At 35.1% G+C, this 19873-nt stretch overlaps 1 protein-coding gene across 1 annotated transcript; it reads left to right on the top strand.

Moving 5' to 3' along the window:
* Positions 1-796: 796 nt before the first annotated feature.
* Positions 797-15011, top strand: zgc:123010 (uncharacterized protein LOC641500 homolog). The gene is made up of 16 exons (XM_043254602.1): positions 797-1011; positions 4172-4245; positions 6478-6558; positions 6780-6836; positions 7344-7535; positions 7633-7758; positions 8370-8418; positions 8583-8673; positions 8757-8898; positions 8988-9092; positions 10743-10821; positions 11626-11659; positions 11795-11869; positions 11953-12055; positions 12222-12325; positions 12982-15011. Exons 1-16 carry the CDS (start codon positions 957-959, stop codon positions 13106-13108), a joined length of 1494 nt encoding a protein of 497 aa, XP_043110537.1. The 5' UTR covers positions 797-956; the 3' UTR covers positions 13109-15011.
* The last annotated feature ends 4862 nt before the right edge of the window (positions 15012-19873 follow it).

Below are 19873 nucleotides of genomic sequence, written 5' to 3'. Positions count from 1 at the left end.
AATTTGCATAAACATTTGCATACTCTAGAAAAAGAAAAAGAATGATCAAAATTACAGCATGCCAACCCATGTAAAATATGCCAAATGTGCAGTATACTTTCCCATTTTCAAGCAAAGTATAGGCATGATTTTTAACAATTCTTGATTACCTTTTAATTTTTTTTAATATAGCAAATAAACAAAAGTGCGAAATAGATTTTATTGATTGTAACTGGATTAAGATGCAGTTTAAAGGAATAGCTCACCCAAAAAGATTTTATTGGGTAAAAATGTACTGTAAAACTGTAAAAACTGCCAGGCTTTTCAAGACGTAGGTGAGTTTGTTCCTTCGTCCGATTTTGGAGAAATTTACCATTAAATCACTTTCTCACCAACATTTCCTCTGCAGTGAATGGGTGCCGTCAGAGAGAGTTCAGACAGTTGATAAAAACATCACAATAATCCGGTGTATGTTATAATACGGACTTAAAACTTGTTAATGATGGATTTATTTATTACAAACACCCAGGATTTTACTTCTCAGGCCATTTATTGATAGGCTGGAGTCTTGTGGACTACTTATCATATTTTTATCAGCTGTTTGATCTCTCACTATGACCCATTGGCTGCAGAGGATTCACTTTTTTTTTAATTTTTAAACTCATCTGCATCTTGGATGACCCGAGGTGTTATAGAACGCGTTTTGCGATAGCAGAAGACATTTGTCGAACAGCTTTACGCCCCAGAGAGAAGCGAGGCTCCAGAACACTACGGCCCCTGCGGCCCTTTAAGACGCTCATTCTGGGAGGCGCTTGAGTTCAGTTCAACACACCCGCCTGACGCTTCGCTCGACGCCCAGGAAGCGAAACACCACACATCTATCCCAACAAGTTTAAAAATGACTATTCGTTTGGCGTTTTGATGCGTATTCTGTCGCGTTTACGTCCCCGTGGTGGTATTGAGGGAAATAATGCTGGATGGTTGGACTAATGAAGTTCACTTTGGATTTCTGCCGGTTACTGGGGCTCAGCGGTGAGTTGCTCTGCATGGAAACTTTGTTTCTGTCTGTCCCGAAGTGAAAAAAAAGTTGGTTTTTGTACGCGAATACGAGTCGTAAAACGCGACGCGACGCGCTAATCTCGCGTTAGTGACGGCGACGCGATGTTTTGTCACTCCGGTCGGTTTGATACCGAGATAAAAGTTTATCAAAGAAATCACGTTGTCAGTCGTTTTAACTTCACATAACTGCTGTCGTCGCTCGGATAGTTTTTTATTCGTGGTTCGTTATCGTTTCCGAACCTTGCTTTCCGTCAGATGCATATTTAGTGTTAATATCGAAATATAGCGATGAATAACGCGCCCATGTTTGCTCGTCGAAGTCTCCCAAGAATCTAAAAGAAGTTAATGTAAAATAATTTACAAGAAATGTAATGTATAATAAGTAACGTATAGGCTACACTCATTACAGGCTTTTTATGTAAATCGTTTTAGTGTATATATTGTTGAATAAGAAATATAAAGTGCATAAAAATCACTTGCAAGAGGCCTGTAAATCACAGAGAATCACAATAATTTCAACAGATCATTTCCTGTATGATTGTGTTTTTATAAACATCTAGATAAGATCAAATCAGATGCATTCTAATTTAGTGATCGTAAATTATAAGCAAATATATAGCAAATAAGCACAGTTTGATGATTAAAGGTTGACTCAAGTCTAAAGGCAAACAAGACTTTTTACATTAATAACCAATGTTTTTGTTTAACAGTGATAAGCAACACAACTTCTTACCAAGAACCGTTTAGGATTCTCAAGTTACTTGGAAAATTAAAAGTTCTTAATCTTGAAATTACAAGATTGTTGTTTTTTTTTTTTATCATCTGATCTAAGCTGGTAAACCATCTTGCTTGAGATGAGTAAGATGCTTTATGAAACATGTAGCTAGTTGATGAGCCAATAGTCATATAGAAACCTCTTAGTGTTCCAAAACACAGCTCTCACTTTAAACTGGATTCTTCAAGCCGAGGTTTTGTTTCCTGGTCTCTTTAAAGCAGCATTGCATGAATCATTTTCTAAAGATCTATGGAATGAAAATTGTCTTTTTAAAAAAAATGTAACTTAAAAAGATTTTGAAATCCGGTCGTAAAGCCGTTTCGCTTCATCGTTGTTAATATTATCTTTATTTTAAGTGTTTGTGAATGTAGTCTCCATGTTTTATTTTTGTATTTATTACAGTCTTACTGTTAGTTTGTGTCTAACATTTGAGCTCTATTCAAACTTTGCAATTAAATATGAAAATATGCATTAGATTTGTACTCTCAATTGTAAGTCGCTTTGGATAAAAGCGTTCCAAAATGACTAAATGTAAATGTAAATGTAAAAAATTAAATGTAATTTCAGCAGTGTTTTTCCTACTTTAAAGAGCTAGAAAATTAGAATTCAGCTTAAAATTTTAATTCAAATTTAGGTTTATTTTTAATCGTGAGCTCCGTTTTGTGTGCGTTCATGAAGTATCGTCTAATATGGGCCTGTACTAAAAGAAATGTAAATATGCATAAGTACAAAATCCATCACCATCAAAATGCTAAAGTGTCATTATTTTTTTTTCCCTCTCCAGGGTTGTTGCAGTACAACCTGCCAGCTATTTGCCTGTCTGTTGCATTCATTCATAGTAAAATGTTCAGAGATGTTTTGTCACGTAGTCCAGGTAGCTTTCGACCTCATACCTCGTCCATATTTTGAAACGAACGTCTTTGTAAAAATGGTAACACCTTCTTACAACCGTAGCTTGTCTTTTCTGCCGTCGCATTCATTCATTTGTGATACGAGTGATGATTTTAATCGAATGGATTCCACGTACTGGATCGCGATAGTGAAAACAGTATCAGTTGGGATCATTTGCATGAAACAGTTTGCATGATCCAAGGAAGATGTGACCAGTTGAGGGCCACGTGGTTTGTGTCTTGCAGAGGTAAATCAGTTTTTTTCGTGCCGGCCGTCAGTGTGCGAGATGAGTCACTTTAAGGGAAGCGCGCTAGCCAATGCATCACACCTCGGCATGCTTCTAGCGTACGTCTACATTTGTTTGAGATTTGCGGTTTCAGTTTAGTTGCGATTTGTAACCGAAGGCAAGCCGTGCGCGTCACTTTTCTGTTATTAAGAATTTAGCAATGGCTAATGGGAGTGATTGAGGATGCAAAGCTTTAATGTGCCTTTCCTTCTCCGTTAACAAACTTATGAAGACTCGAGGCCACATCTCTTTTTGAACCAGGAATGTTAGTGTTTGGTTAACTGTTGCAAACAAAAAAAAAAACATGGGTCATTCTGTGCTGCTTGTCAAACAAAAAAAAATTATATTTCTGACATTTTGCAGATGCTTGCTTATCAAAGCCCTGGGCCGAATCAAGAATAAAACTATCAGGAATCCCGTAAAAGAGAACAAAAACTAAAAAATTAGTCTGAAAACCGTCTGCTTACATTAGTTGATGGCAAAATCCAAAACACAGCTCTTTGGATGCTCTTCAGAGAAAGTATTGCTTTACTAGGCCGCAGCGTAAATGTGGCTTTCTCGAGGAATGTTTTGAGCTGTGTAGTTTATACGAGGCCTTGTAGCTTGGAGAAATGTCTGCAACGTCTAATTTTACCTTTTGCGAGGAGGCTTTAAGCTAGCTGACAGCGGAATTGCACTCCTGCGGGGCTTTCGGTCTCATGTTTGTTGACTAATGAGTAAGTGTGTGTTTTCCTTCTTGCTGATAACTCATTTTGGCCAGGATTTGGTTGGCTCGCATGTAGCGAAGATGACGTGAAATTATATTATTTGCACAGGTGATCCGTGACCATTATAAAAAGCAAAATTATCAGCGGCCAAGGTTACGGTGTTGTAACACAGACCTTGAATTTGTTGGTATTGTAGAGTAACTAATGCAGTTATGGAAGTAAAATCAATACTTGATTGTGAAGCTTTCTTGGGTTGTAGCACACTGAATTGTCAATTTCAATATAATATAAAAAAAAGTGTTTTTTCTTTTGAGTTTCACTTGAACTGTAGGAAACGGTTAATGTTGGGATTTCACTTTCCAATACAAAACAAGCGGCTTCTGTTCATTTTCACTTCTGTATTATTGGACGTTTTGTCTCTCAGAAAATATGATGTTGGCTAACGCTCGTCTGGACTTTCTTTACTGTTTGCAGGCTCCAGTGATGAGAGGCCAGAGGAGATGGACACAGGCGCCCTCCCCGAGCAGAATGACCACACACTCTTACAGGTACAAGAACAATGGGCTTTTTCATGAATTAGCCAGAGATGTAAGTTAAATTAGTAATGAGAGGTCAAAAGACCTGAGTGTCTTCATGCTGTTTTTGAACAAACTGTTTGCAGACGGTTTAGTCTGAAAAGCTGAGTTTAATTTAGATCTTTTAACTGCTATGGCAACTATTCTTACACGATTACCTGCAAAAACCTAAAGAATGTATGTATAGGATAAAGTTTAAAGGGAAGGTTTACACAAAAATGAAAATTCTGTCATTAATTGCTCATCCTAATTTTTTTTCCAAATCCATAAGACCTTTCTTCATCTTCGGAACATAGACGAAAATATTTTCAATGAAATTCGAGAGCTTTCTGACCCTGCATAGACAGCAAATGAATTATCCTGTTTAAGTAAAGGTAGTGAGGACATTATTAAAATAAGGTATTATGGGTTTCTAACGGCATCAGTAAGTCATTTTTGTGTCAACTATCCCTATAAATTTATTTATATTAATTTAAGGCTACTGTAGATACCTTTTTAATTCAAAAATCTTGGATTGGTGTATTGTTCGGTCAGTATGATGTTTATTTGTATTTCTAATTTTTTGACATTTTATATGGTACGGACAAGGTACCAGATCAGAATATTATTATTAATATATTTATGAAGGATAATGTGGCATTGAAGGCTGGAGTAATGATATGGAAAATTTTGCTTTGCATCACAGAAATAAATAACTTTTTTTAATAGGCCTTGTCAATAGAATCCGTTATTAAATTGTAATAATATTTCACAATATTACAGTTTTACTGTATTTTTGATCAAGTAAATGCAACCTTTATGAGAATAAAAATAATTCAAATTTGTATAAGGCCCTCACTTTTGAATAGTAAATAAATACTGTGTGTGTGTGTATATGTGTATATGTTTTGCACATTGAGGAATACTTGCTTTATATATCTAGTAGAAATCACCAAAATCAAAAGTTTTTCAAAATCAATACAAATGAGTAAAAACAGTTGCAGAAATGTTAAATCTACTTTTCGTTGGTCTACCTTGGTAAAATAAGTATCGAACACATCACTATTTTTCTCAATAAATACGTTTCGAAAGCCGACATGAAATTTCCCCAGATGTCGGTAACAACCCAAACAATCCGTACATACAAAGAAAACAATACAAATAAGTTCAGAAATTAAGTTCCGCGTAATAAAATGGAATGACCCAGTGAAAAAGTATGGAAAGTGTATTTACTACTTAAATGCTGTATGGAGAAAATAGTCGTATGCATTGCTCATGTGTGATTTTTGACTCATTTTTGCACACAAGTACATTCCTTATTACTTTCTTTTACAGTTCCAGGTCTTTCTGAAGCTCCTTGGCTCTTGGACGACTCTTCTGATAATTCTTCGATTCATTCTGTCAGAAATCTCGTTGGTTGTGGCCAATTTATAGTAAAATAGTTTTTTTCTACTTCTGGATTGTGGCCCTCAACAGTGCTCTCTGGATCATTCAGAAGTATAGAAATCCTTCCGTAACCAATGCCATCAGTATGAATAAGCTTGAAAAGGTCTTGAGAGAGCTAACCATTTTGGGATATTGTAGGTAACTTGGCTGAAACTCTGGTCCTCTATTTTTTTTGTTAAAGCATGAACTTTATCTTATAGAAAGGCCTCTACATATCAGTCGGGTTAAGGTCAGGTCAGTGTGCTCCAAATAGAGATACTCCCAGCGTATACTGTGCAGCTGCTTTGAGACTCTTTTGTTCCAAAGAACACAGTGTTTTATTTTGGTGAATGTTTCGCGTTCATGCTGGAACTTTTAAATTGTGTCTTATCAGTCTGTGATAGTGTGCATTCTTCAGCGACTGAAACATTTGAAAGCGCAAGAGTTGTCTTCAGGCTCATAGCCTTTTAGAATTTAAGTTTTGATTTGCATTAATCCATAGACTGACGAAAAACTGCTTTCATTCACTTTCGTTCATTTGTACATTATGAATCTGCATATGGATTTATTGAGGCCAAAGTCCGACACCGGTTGTTTTGTAACCATTTCAACTTTTGTTGTAGCACATGTAACAACATAAATCTATCTAAAATGAGGTTGGATTATCTTCTCAAACATATTTAATGAAGGACATACTCTATGTTGCTATATTGCAGTTTTTTTTTTCTCTTCCGAAACAAATAATCTATATATGCATACTTTCCTGATACACTAATGCATTTGTGTTTTTGTGTTTTACAGGATGTCTTGAATGGTGAGGAGGGTCTTAGTGAGGAGGAGAAGGCCAGGCGGAAAGCAGAGAGACGCAAAGCCAAAAGGAAGGTGAGGGGAAATTAACTTTAACACACTAGGTACAAGAATGAATCCACTTTAACCTAGAGTTGACTGTCAGGGCAGATCTATTGAGCATTGTTTTTTTTCTTATTGTTAACAGAGCCCTAAATAGGATTTATTGCATGCATTGTGTTGCTGCCAAAAATGTTTTTAATTTGTCTTTCTGTTTTTTTTTTTTTTTAATTTGTTTTATTTTTAATTTTTTTAAGCGTCAACGTCAGCGAAAGAAACTAGAGCGGGGTAAAAAGGATGAAAGTACTGAACAGGTAAAATGAAACTAAGGAAATCTCACTTTCAGCCATGATTATTGTTAAAAAATAGTTGCATTTTTATTACACAAGCTACTTTATTTATAAATACAGTACATCTGCAATATTATTAACATTTAAAATAAAAATGCTATTTTAATATCTTTATAAAATAAAGCTTGTTCCTTTAAAAAAATTTTAGCTGCTGTTACTTCAATCTTCAAATTCACATGATCCTTCAGAAATCAATATGCAGATTTTTATGATCAGAATGTCAAAAAGCATAAATGCAGCTTTGTGTTTGTGAAAACCCTAATTTTTATGTGCAGAAAGTTTATTTCTAAGCATTTATTACAAATTATAGTAGTTACAAAGGTAGTACTTGTTGGTTGTTGACTATTGTATGTCAATACTAGTCATTTCTTTTAAAGTACATTAATCTTTACATGAAATTAGCCATCAATTCTGGCATTGCAATAAAAGCAAACAAGCAATTAACAATTTGATACTTTTTTTTTCTCTCAGGGGGAGGAGAATGCCGGAGCCGATTCTGAACTTGACGAGTCTGAGGATTCTGAGCCAGAGGAAGTGGAATGCATTGGCCTTTCAGAAGTGGAAGAGAAGCCAGTTCCTCCTCAAAGCAACAGTCCTTCTGGACCTCCTCTGGCGTCAGGGAACAAAAGCAACCGGCAGCCGGAGGCCCGTTCTAGTGAGGAGGTATGAAAACTGTTGCTGCTGATGGACGTCCAGAGTTTGCTATTGGGATGTAAAATGGTTTCGGTTGCTTGCTTTGACACCGTTTCTTCATTTTTAGGACCCAGGCTGGGATGTGAACAGTGCTTTTGTTGCCAACGCTGTCAGTCACATTCGACCCAAAGCTAAAACTAAAGGAGCTCACAAGTCGAAAGAGAACAAGGAAAATGAGAGCAGGACAGGAGAAGTGAGTTTTTGTGATTTGCAATGATTTCATGGGACACTGTGGCTTTCTATGCATCACAGAAATAAATGCAATTTTAAAATGGATTATAATCGAAAGTAATTGTTTTAACTTGAAATAACGTTTAACAATGGTTTCACTGTATCTTTGATCAAATAAATGCAGCCTTGGTAAACACAAGAAAATTCTTTTAAACACAGTGTCCTGTTATAGCGTACTGATTTGAGATGTGCTAACTGTAGTGTTGCATGCACTGAACTCATTAAAGAAATTAAATTGATTGTCTTGGTAGATTTGTCGAATTTCTTTGACGCATTTCTAGTCAAATTAGAGATTCTTTGTCCCTTTTTAGAGGCTTCAAATATATTTATTTAGAAGCAGATTCAATGAAAAGTACACACAGAAATAGAATTCGAGATTAAAAGTAATAGAACTGAGATGCAGACAGGTATATCACGTCACAGCATACCGTATCTAATATCCTTCCTGAACTATTCAATCAGAATTCAGTTGTAGTTCCATATTTTGTATGTCGTTTTCCATTCTTTAAATGCGTTTTGATTTCAATATTGCTTTTGATATACACTTTTCTTTTTGTTTTGTTTTTTAAACAGGTCATAGGTTTATCAGATGCTAAAACTAAAAGGAGTGCATTACTAGTAGGTGTGTAAAAACCCCTTTCCTTCTGATGCTTTGTAGTTTGCCCTAAAATGGTCATCATGCTGTTATGTTGTTCAAACCTTCCAAACAAGTCTCTAAACGCTATTATCATTATTTTTCCTTTTATTCAATCTTTTCATATAATTCATTCTTTCTCATCGCTCCAGAAAAAGGGATTCGATTTGTTCAGGAGGGTCAGTACACGCAAGCTGTAAGTCTGTTTACAGAGGCCATCAAATGTGACCCGAAAGACTACAGGTGATGCACTGACATGTATGCAGTCACATATATGCTGTCTTTACTTTTTGTTTTACTAACTCGTTTGGATTCTTGGATAACAGGTTTTTTGGAAATCGCTCTTATTGCTACTGTTGTCTGGAACAGTATTCTCTGGCCTTAGCCGATGCTGAGAAGTCCATCCAAATGGCTCCCGAGTGGCCCAAAGGCTATTACCGCAGGGGAAGCGCACTTATGGGGCTTAAGGTATTATTTATCTTTCTCCTTGTGTATATAGAGGGAATCTCTATTTAGCTGTGGAGCCATGAATTTGTATGTGGATTTGTTTGTAACAGAGGTACAGTGAAGCTGAGAGAGCTATGGATCAGGTGCTAAAACTGGACCAAGATTGCGAAGAAGCAGTCAATGACCTCTTGTACTGTAAAGTACAACAGCTTTTGGTAAGGACAGGAATTCTCATTGTAGTTTAGTTAGTAGAGCATTAAGAACAACTGTTGTGGAATCTTGTACCAGAGAACAAAGAATACGCTCTTGAGGTTTATACATTCAGATGCCCAAAGTTGCTTTGCTACAAAGCCTCCGTAATGACATTTTAAAGGCCTCCTATTGGCAAATCAGAATTTTTTCGTGATAAGTGAGGTTTAGGGGCTTTTGCAACTACCGTATAAGTTTCTGCATACAGCCTGCATAAAGTATGGTCACAGGGTCTATTTATTCATGATGAGGATCTATACATGTTCTGCAGGCAACTATTTTTACAATTATGGTATTATTCCAGCCACAATTAATCACATCAGTGCATATACAATTATACATGATTATATATAAATCAGTATAAATATAGATTATATATAAATCATCAGTTTGTTGTTTTACACACATGCACTCATCAACTACACAGTCGTGAGATGCAATAAAACTTTAGAGACACCCAAAACCACAAAACAATACTTTTATTGAACCTTTTCTGATAAGAAGGTCGTTTCATCACGTTTAACCACATCTGTCACCGTTTTTTTTGTGCGGCAGTGGCATCAGCTATGTGATCATTTCTAATTTGAGGCTGTATGATGTTCATCAATCAGAAGAGAGGCTCATAAATATTAATTAGACAGGCCAAAATCATCCTGTTTTTCTCCTGAAAGAGCTGCACATATTGAGATGGTTTATATATATATATATATATATATATATATATATATATATATATATATATATATATATATATATATATATATATATATATATATATATATATATTATTTTTATTTTTAAGGTTTTTTAAGGTCATCAAAAGGTGTACAATATGAGACATTTTAAAGTTCCTCTATTATGAGTTATGAAAAGATAATATTTGGGAGTTGACATGCATGCAGGCTTTTAACTCTCCAAAAGTTGCACCTAGTAGCAAAGAATGAATTTGCATTTTCATTTATACCAACGCAAAAAGACCAAGAAGTGGATGGGACACTTTTTAAAAATGATTTCTTTCGTTGATTCAGAGTCAACTTTTTCTTTTGAGAGACACTAACTTAATACACGGTGCACTTTCATAATTTTTTTTTTAACTTTGCAGGAGGTTTTCATTCACTTAGAGCTGTGTTATACAATGCATGAAAGGTCATTTTCAAAAATCCATAATAGAAGTTTTAATGTAGTAGTAATAATAAAACAAAACAAAAACGCCAAGATAATTATTCGTACATCATTTACTCCTTTTCTTTTTCTTCCGAAGCTTTGTTGTTTTCTTCTGAGTAAAAGTGACCAATGGAAAAAATGACATTTTGAACAACTCAGTCCATATGACTCACTCGCATATTTGGAGCTGCATAACTTTGGTTGGAATAAAAGCAGCTCAGACATGCTAAGCATCTCCTTTTTTGTTCCACAGAAGAAGGTCAAACAAGTTTTGAAAAACAATAGGATGAGCACATAATTTTCGTGTCTGAATGAAGTGTTTCAGTTTAAAATGGGGTCAGTTTTAAAAATACTTCTTTGGAAGCAAAAGTACTGCAATCCATTGAAAAGTATACACAGAAATAGAAATATAATTTGAGGCCTGCAATGAATAATGCTGTTCTCTTTGTTAGGATCTTGGCTTTGATGAGGAACAGAGTATTCAACTGCTGGAAAAATACAACACGGTGCAGGCTGTTGTTACAGCCAAGAGTAAGAGCTCTATTTGATTTTTCCTGTTTTTGTATTGAACCACACGAGGGTGCTATTGCTACACTGATTAACATTAGACACATGACTTAAACACGGAATATTAAAACAGTTCTTCAAAATAATATATATCATAAAATGTAACTTATTGCTGTGATGCAAAGCTGAATTATCAGCATCTTTCAGAAATAATTCTAATATGCTTATTTGGTGTTCAATTGGTATTATTATTATTATCTTGATTATGTTGTAATATATTCATAACATATTTTTTAAACTAATTTATTATTACTTCTTTTTAAACTCATGAATATAACAAATGAATAAGTATTACATTAGTAAAAAAATTATTCAATTTATTATAATTAATTTATTATAAATTCGGTAACACTACAAAAAGGTTCATTAGTTAACAACATTAGTTAATGTGAACTAAGAATGAATAATACTTCTACAGCATTTTTTAATATTAATGTTAATTTCAGCATTTACTAATGCATTATTAAAATCACAAGCTGTGTTTAACATTATATAATTCACTGAGAAATACTATGAACTAACAACGGATGATTGTATTTTTAGTAAATAACATTAATAACATTAAGATGAATAAATACTGTATTGTTCATGATATATAGATATATATATATATATATATATATATATATATATATATATATATATATATATATATATATATATATATATATATATATATATATAATATATATACATGCTTTTGATAATTTACCACACTCAATTAATTTCTCATGACTAACTTGTAATATGAAAATGTTTGTTTTACAGCTTCAAATCAGGATTGTGTTCTTCTCCAACCAGGGTGAGCCAGCATATTACAGATTTCACTTTAAATATGTGAATTTATTTAAATGTATTTTTATTTTTTAAATGTTCTCCCTCTAATATTCTTTATCTACATTTCCCTTTTGGTCATTTTCTTACTCTCCTTCACAAGTCCTTGCAATTCCTTGTGGGTGGGCAACGTGACCACAGAACTGACAGAGAAACACCTGCGAGACTTGTTCAAAATGTGAGATCTCATTTCACATCGGCTTTTTACACTATTTTAGTTCTGAAATGATTTCCAATGATTGTTTTGATGATGTTCACCAGTTATGGAGAAATTGACAGCATTCGGGTTCTGCATGAACGTTTCTGTGCGTTTGTTAACTTTAAGAATGCCAACATGGCCTCCCGTGCGATGGAGAAACTCAATGTGAGTGAACCTTAATGATCTTACAGTATACATATTTTTATTTATATATATATATATATATATATATATATATATATATATATATATATATATATATATATATATATATATATATATATATATATATATATATGCATGTAAAACCCTTGTAAAACGCTCTTCTCAGGGACATTTCATCGAGAATACCCGACTAGTTGTTCGATATCCTGATCGTCGGATTCAGAGAGTCCTGCCGACACCTGCCATTCAACAACCTGCAGGGGCTGCTGGGTAATTCAGACTCTGTGCTGTTAAAGTGCCACTATTATGGGTAATGTTTGTATTTTGGTTTTGGGAGTCTCCAACGACAGGTTAACATGCACTCTTTTATTGTCTTATAATATGCATATGTTTTTACCGTAATTGCTTCATGACTTCCAAATGATTCACTCAACTATTAATTGTTCTTAATTTCTCCTTTTGAGTGAATCTGTTCTGTGGTGATTGGTCTCATTTTCGTGTTACCAAGGAAACCTTTTTAGGTTTGTTTTAATGCTCCAGACCAACACGGAAAGACCAACAAGTGTGCAGGCACTATACTAATATTTCGTTTTGAGGTCAATGTGAAACGGCGATTTAAAAACGACTAATTTCAATGATTTTAGGTTCTTTCTTTTGAGAGAAAATAATTATATACACGGTGCACTTTCAAATGTAAAACATTGCAGGATGTTTTCATTCTCGCGCTACACACAGCACGAAAGCTCATTTTCAAAAATCCATAATAGGGGCACTTTTTAATGTCAAAAGTATTGGTGCTTGCTCTTGATGCGTGTTATTTTTATTTTTATTTTTTTAGCAGAAACGATTGCCCTTCTAAAAATACCCATGTTCCAGGAAATGTAAGAAACGCGCATCAAGTCCAAACAAATTTGTCTTTCTTCCAGGCCGAGACGCAGAGGTCCTGTCAACGGAGATGAGTGTTACTTCTGGAGGACCACCGGCTGTCATTTTGGAGATAGGTGTCGCTATAAGCACATTCCCGATCATCGAGGCAAAGACTGGCAACCTTGAGTCAACACCAGCCCCTCTTTTTCTCTCCCCTGAGAACTCTGGGAGAAGACTGCATGACTCTAGGGACTGTAATCTTCGCTTTGATTATCTGTAGGTCAGGACCAGTACTGTGGATCAGAGTCTTACGACGGCTCTCTTTGAGCGCTTCACTGTCAGACTCCGAACCTCACTGGGTTTTAAAAGCAGACGGGACTCTGGGAAAAGTGTCTCTTCTGAGGTGGGGTTTGGGTGGTGCAGAGTGCCAGAGCATCCCTGCACCGCATCGCCGTCTGCTGAGGTTTACACGGCCTCTCATATCGTACGCCTCTCTTCTCTCTTCCCGTGCCAACTCCACCAACCCAAAGAAGAGCTGTAGATCTGGCCTGAGTTCATTCCGAGAGAGTGACTTTGATTCCGCATTTGAGGACGGGAGAAACGTACCAAAGAATAATACTATGCCATATGCGGAATTTACGTTTCGAGAGAAAAAGGCTTTCAGGGAAAGTGAGCTTATTGGTTTGGTTTGTGTGTTTTGATTTGTTTCCACCACCTCAGACACACTCCAGCTCTTCGTTCATCCATGTTTCCAAGTTGACTTTTTTTTTTTTTTTTTCTCACTAATTCTCTCAAAAGGCCCCAAATACAAGGGCATGTCAGTATTGCAAAGGGTAAGAGCAATTATTTGAATCTTTAAAAGAAATGACGTGTCTTGATGAATTATTTTCAATTCTCCTTTTTGATTTTTTTTCTTGTCTTGCACTTTACCATATCAGATGATCTGTGGGTTGTTCCTCTAACGAAACAAAAAGTCTTCTTCCCTCAAGACGAGTAGGGGTTTGGTCACAATCGTGTTGCTAAAGGTATTGATAATATGTGGTCATCAGCGGTATTTACATTGTTTTTTTTTTTTTTTGTTTTTTTTTTACAGTGGTATTTTCCAATTGGCGTGTCGTTGCCGATTAGATATTATTTACATTTAACATAAAATAATGATTTCACGATGTGTGATCACAAACGCAGTTTTGGGCCGTAGATCATGTCATGCTGCTTCACATGGTTTTCTTGTGCAAGGGCTCTGAGACACAGGAAGCTCTTGCTTTGGCACTTTTCGTACCATCAGCGCAAAGTTGATCAGGTGGTTTTCATCATTTCCTCTTTTATTTAACGTTCTTGCTCTTGGTTTTGTGGATGAGAAGGAAGTTGGCTGCTTGAGATAGTTCTTCATGTCTTCCACCTCATGACATCATTTTAACAGCACGCACTTTTTTTTTTTTTTTTTTTTTTTAAGTTATTGTCGGTATAATAATGATTTCATCAAGCGATTATTCTTGATTGCATTTGAAAACCCTCATAACCTCGTTGTGCTGTTCTGACACACTTAACCAAAGAAACACTAATGTTTACCTAGTGTATACCACAGACACACATTGCTATTTTTGTACGATACACTATTTACAACGTGTCAGTTAATGACTTTTCCTCAGTTTTTTTTAGATATGACTGCATGGGTTTTTATGCAGGCTGTAGCTGCACTAGTGCTTTTAGTTTAGTTGGGCTTCTTCTGACTTTTATGTGACAGTCCAGAGTGCCTTCAAAATGTTTGCTTTCCTATCAAGAGTTATTTTAGCATTAATATTTAAGCTGAGGTCCCCCATGAACAATGGGGAAGTGACTTACTTTAGACTGCGAATGGAATAATACCGAAGTAATGTGTGTCAAGAGAAATGTCAAAATTTTTGGTTTGGGACTGAGGCATACACTTTTTTTTTTTTAATGCCTGTATGTTCAAATAAATTATTATTTTTTTATTTTTTTATTTTTATTTTATTTTTTTTTAAGTATGAACACAGCACCCATTTCTCTCTGTTGTGCTGCTCAAAGAGCCCTTAATAGAATTCAGTCATGCATTAAAGAATATTTATCACTCAAATTGAGTATTTGCAGTCTCTTTTGGTCTAAAATTTTATATATATATATATATATATATATATATATATATATATATATATTCCAAGGCTGTGCTAAATAATAGTAAAAATTATATTTATATATAATTTTTTTTTTTTTTTTTTATTATTTATTTAGCACAGCTTTGGAAAATATGTCCTTGTAATAAATGTAGTGAAGCTTGATTTTCTTCATATGCTTTTTTTTGTTTTGTTTTGTTTGTAGTTTGTATTGGTATATTTGCTCATGTCTAAAAATGTAGTTTTTTGACTATTGACAAACCCCCAAACCTTAAACTTAACCAAAATAATTTGTCCTTAAAATATACACTACCATATAAAGGTTTGGGGTCTGTAGAACAAACCAAAAAAAAAAAATTAGAAGGCATTTTAAGCAAGCATTAAGTTGATCCAAAATTCAGACGAGTACAAAGATAAAAAAATATCATGTTATCGAAAAAAAAATTTAACATTACAACAACAACAAAAAATCCAATACTTAACCAGTATATTAAAATGATTTCTGACCGGAGTAATGATGCAAGTTTTAATGTCTCAGGTATAAATACTTACAATTAAAATAATAAAAATAAATATATTTCTTTATATTTAAAAATTTTTTTTTTTCTAAAAAAGGCAGCCTTTCAATAATTCTTATAAAAGCAAAAAAACATACTAACTTTAAAGTTTTGAATTGTAGTGTATTTTACTAATTATTAGTTCAGCAGCTGATAGATGAATTTAAAGAATGAGACCTATTGTAAACTGATACTCTTTCCATGTATGCCATAGTCTAAATACAGCCAGGTTACGTTTCCATTTTCCATACCAAGTGACACTAGGGGGAGTGCTTGCACTGCTTTTACAGTTAACTCTTTAAGTACCCTTAAACTCATTAACAGCATAAATCAAACTTAATATAATGTCACAAAATGTACTGTTTCTGTAATTCATACAGATATCTAGTGTGTCTTGAGAGCATCAGGATATAGACGTCCAAAATAATCCTCCTCTTTCATCAGCAGCACTTGAAAGTGGCCTGTGGTTAGAGCGATCACAGGCATCCCAAATGAAGAGCACATGGTACGCAGTGTGAGAGTGCTGAATCTAAAAGCATGCTTCCACTGTATCAGGGAAAAATGACTTATGCGACCTACAGCACATTTGACCACCAGCCTGCTATTGTGGCCTGGAGCCAGCGGTTTGTGGCCTGTATGTATTGTTTAGGAAAAGCCCGTTGATAACACAGCTGTTGGTAAGAGGCCTATGAGACATTTCCAGTAAAAGTGTGCTTCTTGCACCGAATTGGCGTTTGATGTTTCACAGAACATTATGTACAAAGTATTTAAAGGAACAGTTCACCCAAAATTGAACATTTGCTTAGATGTTCTCACCCTCAGGTCATGCAACAATATAACGGTTTTGGATAAATTTAGCATTATATCATTTGCTCACCAATTGATCCTCTGCAGTGAATGGGTGCCGTCAGAATGAAAGTCTAAAAAGCAAATTATCCTGCGTGAACATGAAACATTAGTATATTGCCCGCCCATTTGTTGTACAGACCTGGGAAAAAAAAACCTGTTGGTCTGAATGAAAATGCAGATTCATTCTCACTAGGTGCTCACAAACACTGCTTTACAATTGACCAATCACTGCAAAGGATGGGTTTGGAAAACCTAACAAATCGGTTGGTAGTCGATGAGCAAATAAAAAAAGAAGATGAAAGTGTTTTTTGACTTGTCAACCTGTTGTTGGGGATTCCCAAAACCAAAATATCAGCCTTTTATAACCCATAATAAGGAAACTTTATGATTAAAATGCCTTAATGATGGAATTGTTTATCAGAGTTTTTTGCTTCACGAGAAATAAATCGATGGCCTGGAGTTAAGTGGTTTAGCCCGTTGTGGATTATTGTGATGTTGTTATCAGCTATTTGGACTCATTCTGACGGCACCCATTCACTGCAGAGGATCTGTTGTTGAGCAAGTGACGTCATGCTAAATGTCTCCGAATCTGTTCCCATGGAAAAAGAAACTCCCAACGTTGGATGGCCAGAGGGTGAGTGCCTTTTCAGCAGTTTTTTATTGCGCTAACTAAGCTTTTGCTGTTAAATATATTAAAATAAATAAATGCATTAAATGTAAAATGAAGTCCTACCACAAATTTTCCTCGTTAAACTCATGCAAGGATAATGCGTGAAAATAAATAAGAATAAAAAAAAATATATCAAAATGGGAAAGTGGCAGTACATTTAAAGAAGTGCTTTAGGCTGCGTTTTGTGAGAACAATAGTGTTTTCTCAGACTGTGGTGCCCTTCATAGACGTGCAAAGCTGTTCTATAACGGCCTGCGTTATGAGACTCGCGACTCATGCAAAGAGAGCGAAAACAGGAGGTGACGGTGGGGGTAAACCGGAGGAGGTGCTATAATTTGAAAAGGCAGTTGTTTATTGTTGAAGAGCATGTATTTATTTCATGGCACCGCAAATTGTGGCTAAGGGCAGAGCCGGGTCTCGGTGGGTAATTACAGAGCTTGAGGCAGCGCCCCACCACAGCAGCGTCTCTTAAGAGCCTGTGCCTTCCTTCACACACACACACACACACACACACAGAGTCAGTAAGGACGTGCCATTTACTTCCATTAGATGCACTGCATGTACTTTCTGAAGAACAGCAACACCTGTGTTCTTCGCTAATGATACTTCTGGACTTAACTGTACTATCCGAGATAAGAGAATTAGCATTGTACGACTCAGATGTTGGGACTTGGACTTTCGAAACGTTATGAGCCTAAATGCTTGAAATTAGCATAAATTATACATTCTTAGCATTTATAAATAGAAATCTATCACGTTTGATCAGTGTGATGCATCCTTTGCTGAATAAAAGTGCTAATTTCTCCAGAAATAAACAAGTTACCGAACCTTCAAAATTATTATTTTTTTGTATTATTTCGTTAGTATCTTACAGCAAAGTCGTGGCTGTGGCTTTACTCTGCGTTTTGACTTTTTACATCTCTTAAGTTCTGACTGCATGCTTCCTAATCTGTTTTTGTATTTCACCATTGCGACTTTTCTCTCCTAAATGCGACTCCGTATCTCAAAATGTGACTGAAATTGTAGGTACAACTTTATAACTCATAATCTGTCACTGTGACTATCTCATAAATTCCCGTGAAGCTGGTTAAGTGATTGCAGACCGGAGTAAAGCAGTAAGCTCTAGATAATGGGTGTCGTCTTTGAGAAAGTTAAAACGGTTCTTTTTGTCATTGCATAATTCAATTACTGTTATCTCGTAGCTTTGATGACTTTCCCATTATTATAAAATGTGGAAAAACCGGTGGCAATAAGGAGCGAGTAGCTTGACTGGTAGCGTATGTCACTTGTGCCACCCATGAGTCAGATATAATGTATATGTATATGAGAGTAATAGCAGTCTTGTTGAGGTGCTTTATGTATATTTTTGGCTCTTTTTCCTCTCTCTTTCAGTCGTTTTGCAGGATTTCTCTTTGATTAGCTGCTCTAACAGGATCCCCCCTTCCTGTCTTGGTTTACCCAGTAGGAGGGACCTGCATTCAAGTACACAGTCGCACCAACTTTGGCACGAAAACAACTTAATTGCTAGTTTTCGATTGATAGCGAAAACGTGAACAGAGGTTAGGTAATTGAGGAAACCGTTAAATATTTTCATAAGATGGCAGGGCATTTTTCCCCCTTGCGTTTTTCTCTTGTTTGTTTCTAAATCTGTACATGGAAGTTACGGTAATTGTCGCCGAGGTGCAGCCCACCTTGCACACAGTCATGAATGTGATTTTGCTCGAAATATTCCCGCGAATCTAAAACGGTCCTTTTGAGGTCTGTCGAAAATGAAAATACACCGAATATCAACACAACGTGCTAATTCGGTCACAAACTCACAGACGCGCAAACATTTAAAGTATGTACAAATAAAAACAAGCGGCTATTTGTATTATCTATAGAGAAAAGGACTTTGGACGGGGGTGAAAATGAGTCTTGAGATATTTAAGACAATCCTTACTGTGGTTTAAAGAGAAGGATGTCTTGCTTTTTTGGGAGTGAGGTTTGTGGTCTCCTCACTGAAGAAACATCTACTATGTGGTTATGCAGCTTCTTTTAGTTACTTGGAATTTTGACATATGGAGTTATTCAGGACTTGAGATCTTCCTGTGGCTTTGTGTTACAAAGTTGGCCATAAAAAAAAGTTTAAGTGTGTGTGAACAGATTAAAAATTGAGATGCATTATCAAATGATGACAGCAACTTTGGGTTCATAATGAGTTACTTAACCTTTGACCTTTGTTAAAAGTAAATTGTATGTATCGACACTTGTCTGTTTTATATGTTGGTATACTAGACTGAACTTCAGATGAGGTTCCTCTACTCATGTATAGAATATATATGTATATGTATGTTAGTGTGTGTGTGTGTATAATAAAAAAAAAAAAAAAATATATATATATATATATATATATATATATATATATATATATACACATAATATAATTATAATATGTGTATATATAATATGTGTATATATCATCCATATATTATCCTATTATATTATCCTATTATCCAAACCATAATTATACTTAAAAGTATACTTGAAATCAAAAAATTATATAAAAAAAAATGTTTTAGACACTTTAAGCACACATAGCCTATATCAAATCATCTAAAAAACAAAGTATAGAAAAATCAACATTTTGTGAAAAATATTAAAAAAACAAACAAGAAAAAAAGTCACAGTTCTGCCGAAATGTGCATCTGCATTGATGTGAAACGCGTTGAGATAAAGATGGAGAGATCTGTGGGAGGGATGT

The sequence above is a fragment of the Puntigrus tetrazona genome, chromosome 13, assembly GCF_018831695.1.
Source record: "Puntigrus tetrazona isolate hp1 chromosome 13, ASM1883169v1, whole genome shotgun sequence".
In the NCBI taxonomy this organism is placed as follows: Eukaryota; Metazoa; Chordata; class Actinopteri; order Cypriniformes; family Cyprinidae; genus Puntigrus; species Puntigrus tetrazona.
This window is presented reverse-complemented; position numbering and strand designations above follow the sequence as displayed.

Excerpts from the sequence above, each read along its gene's own strand:
- zgc:123010 (XM_043254602.1), top strand. The coding sequence starts at position 957 with ATGGTTGGACTAATGAAGTTCACTTTGGATTTCTGCCGGTTACTGGGG. Across the intron at positions 1,012-4,171 it reads CCGGTTACTGGGGCTCAGCG|GCTCCAGTGATGAGAGGCCA; the intron begins GTGAGTTGCTCT and ends TACTGTTTGCAG. Across the intron at positions 12,056-12,221 it reads GTGCGATGGAGAAACTCAAT|GGACATTTCATCGAGAATAC; the intron begins GTGAGTGAACCT and ends CGCTCTTCTCAG.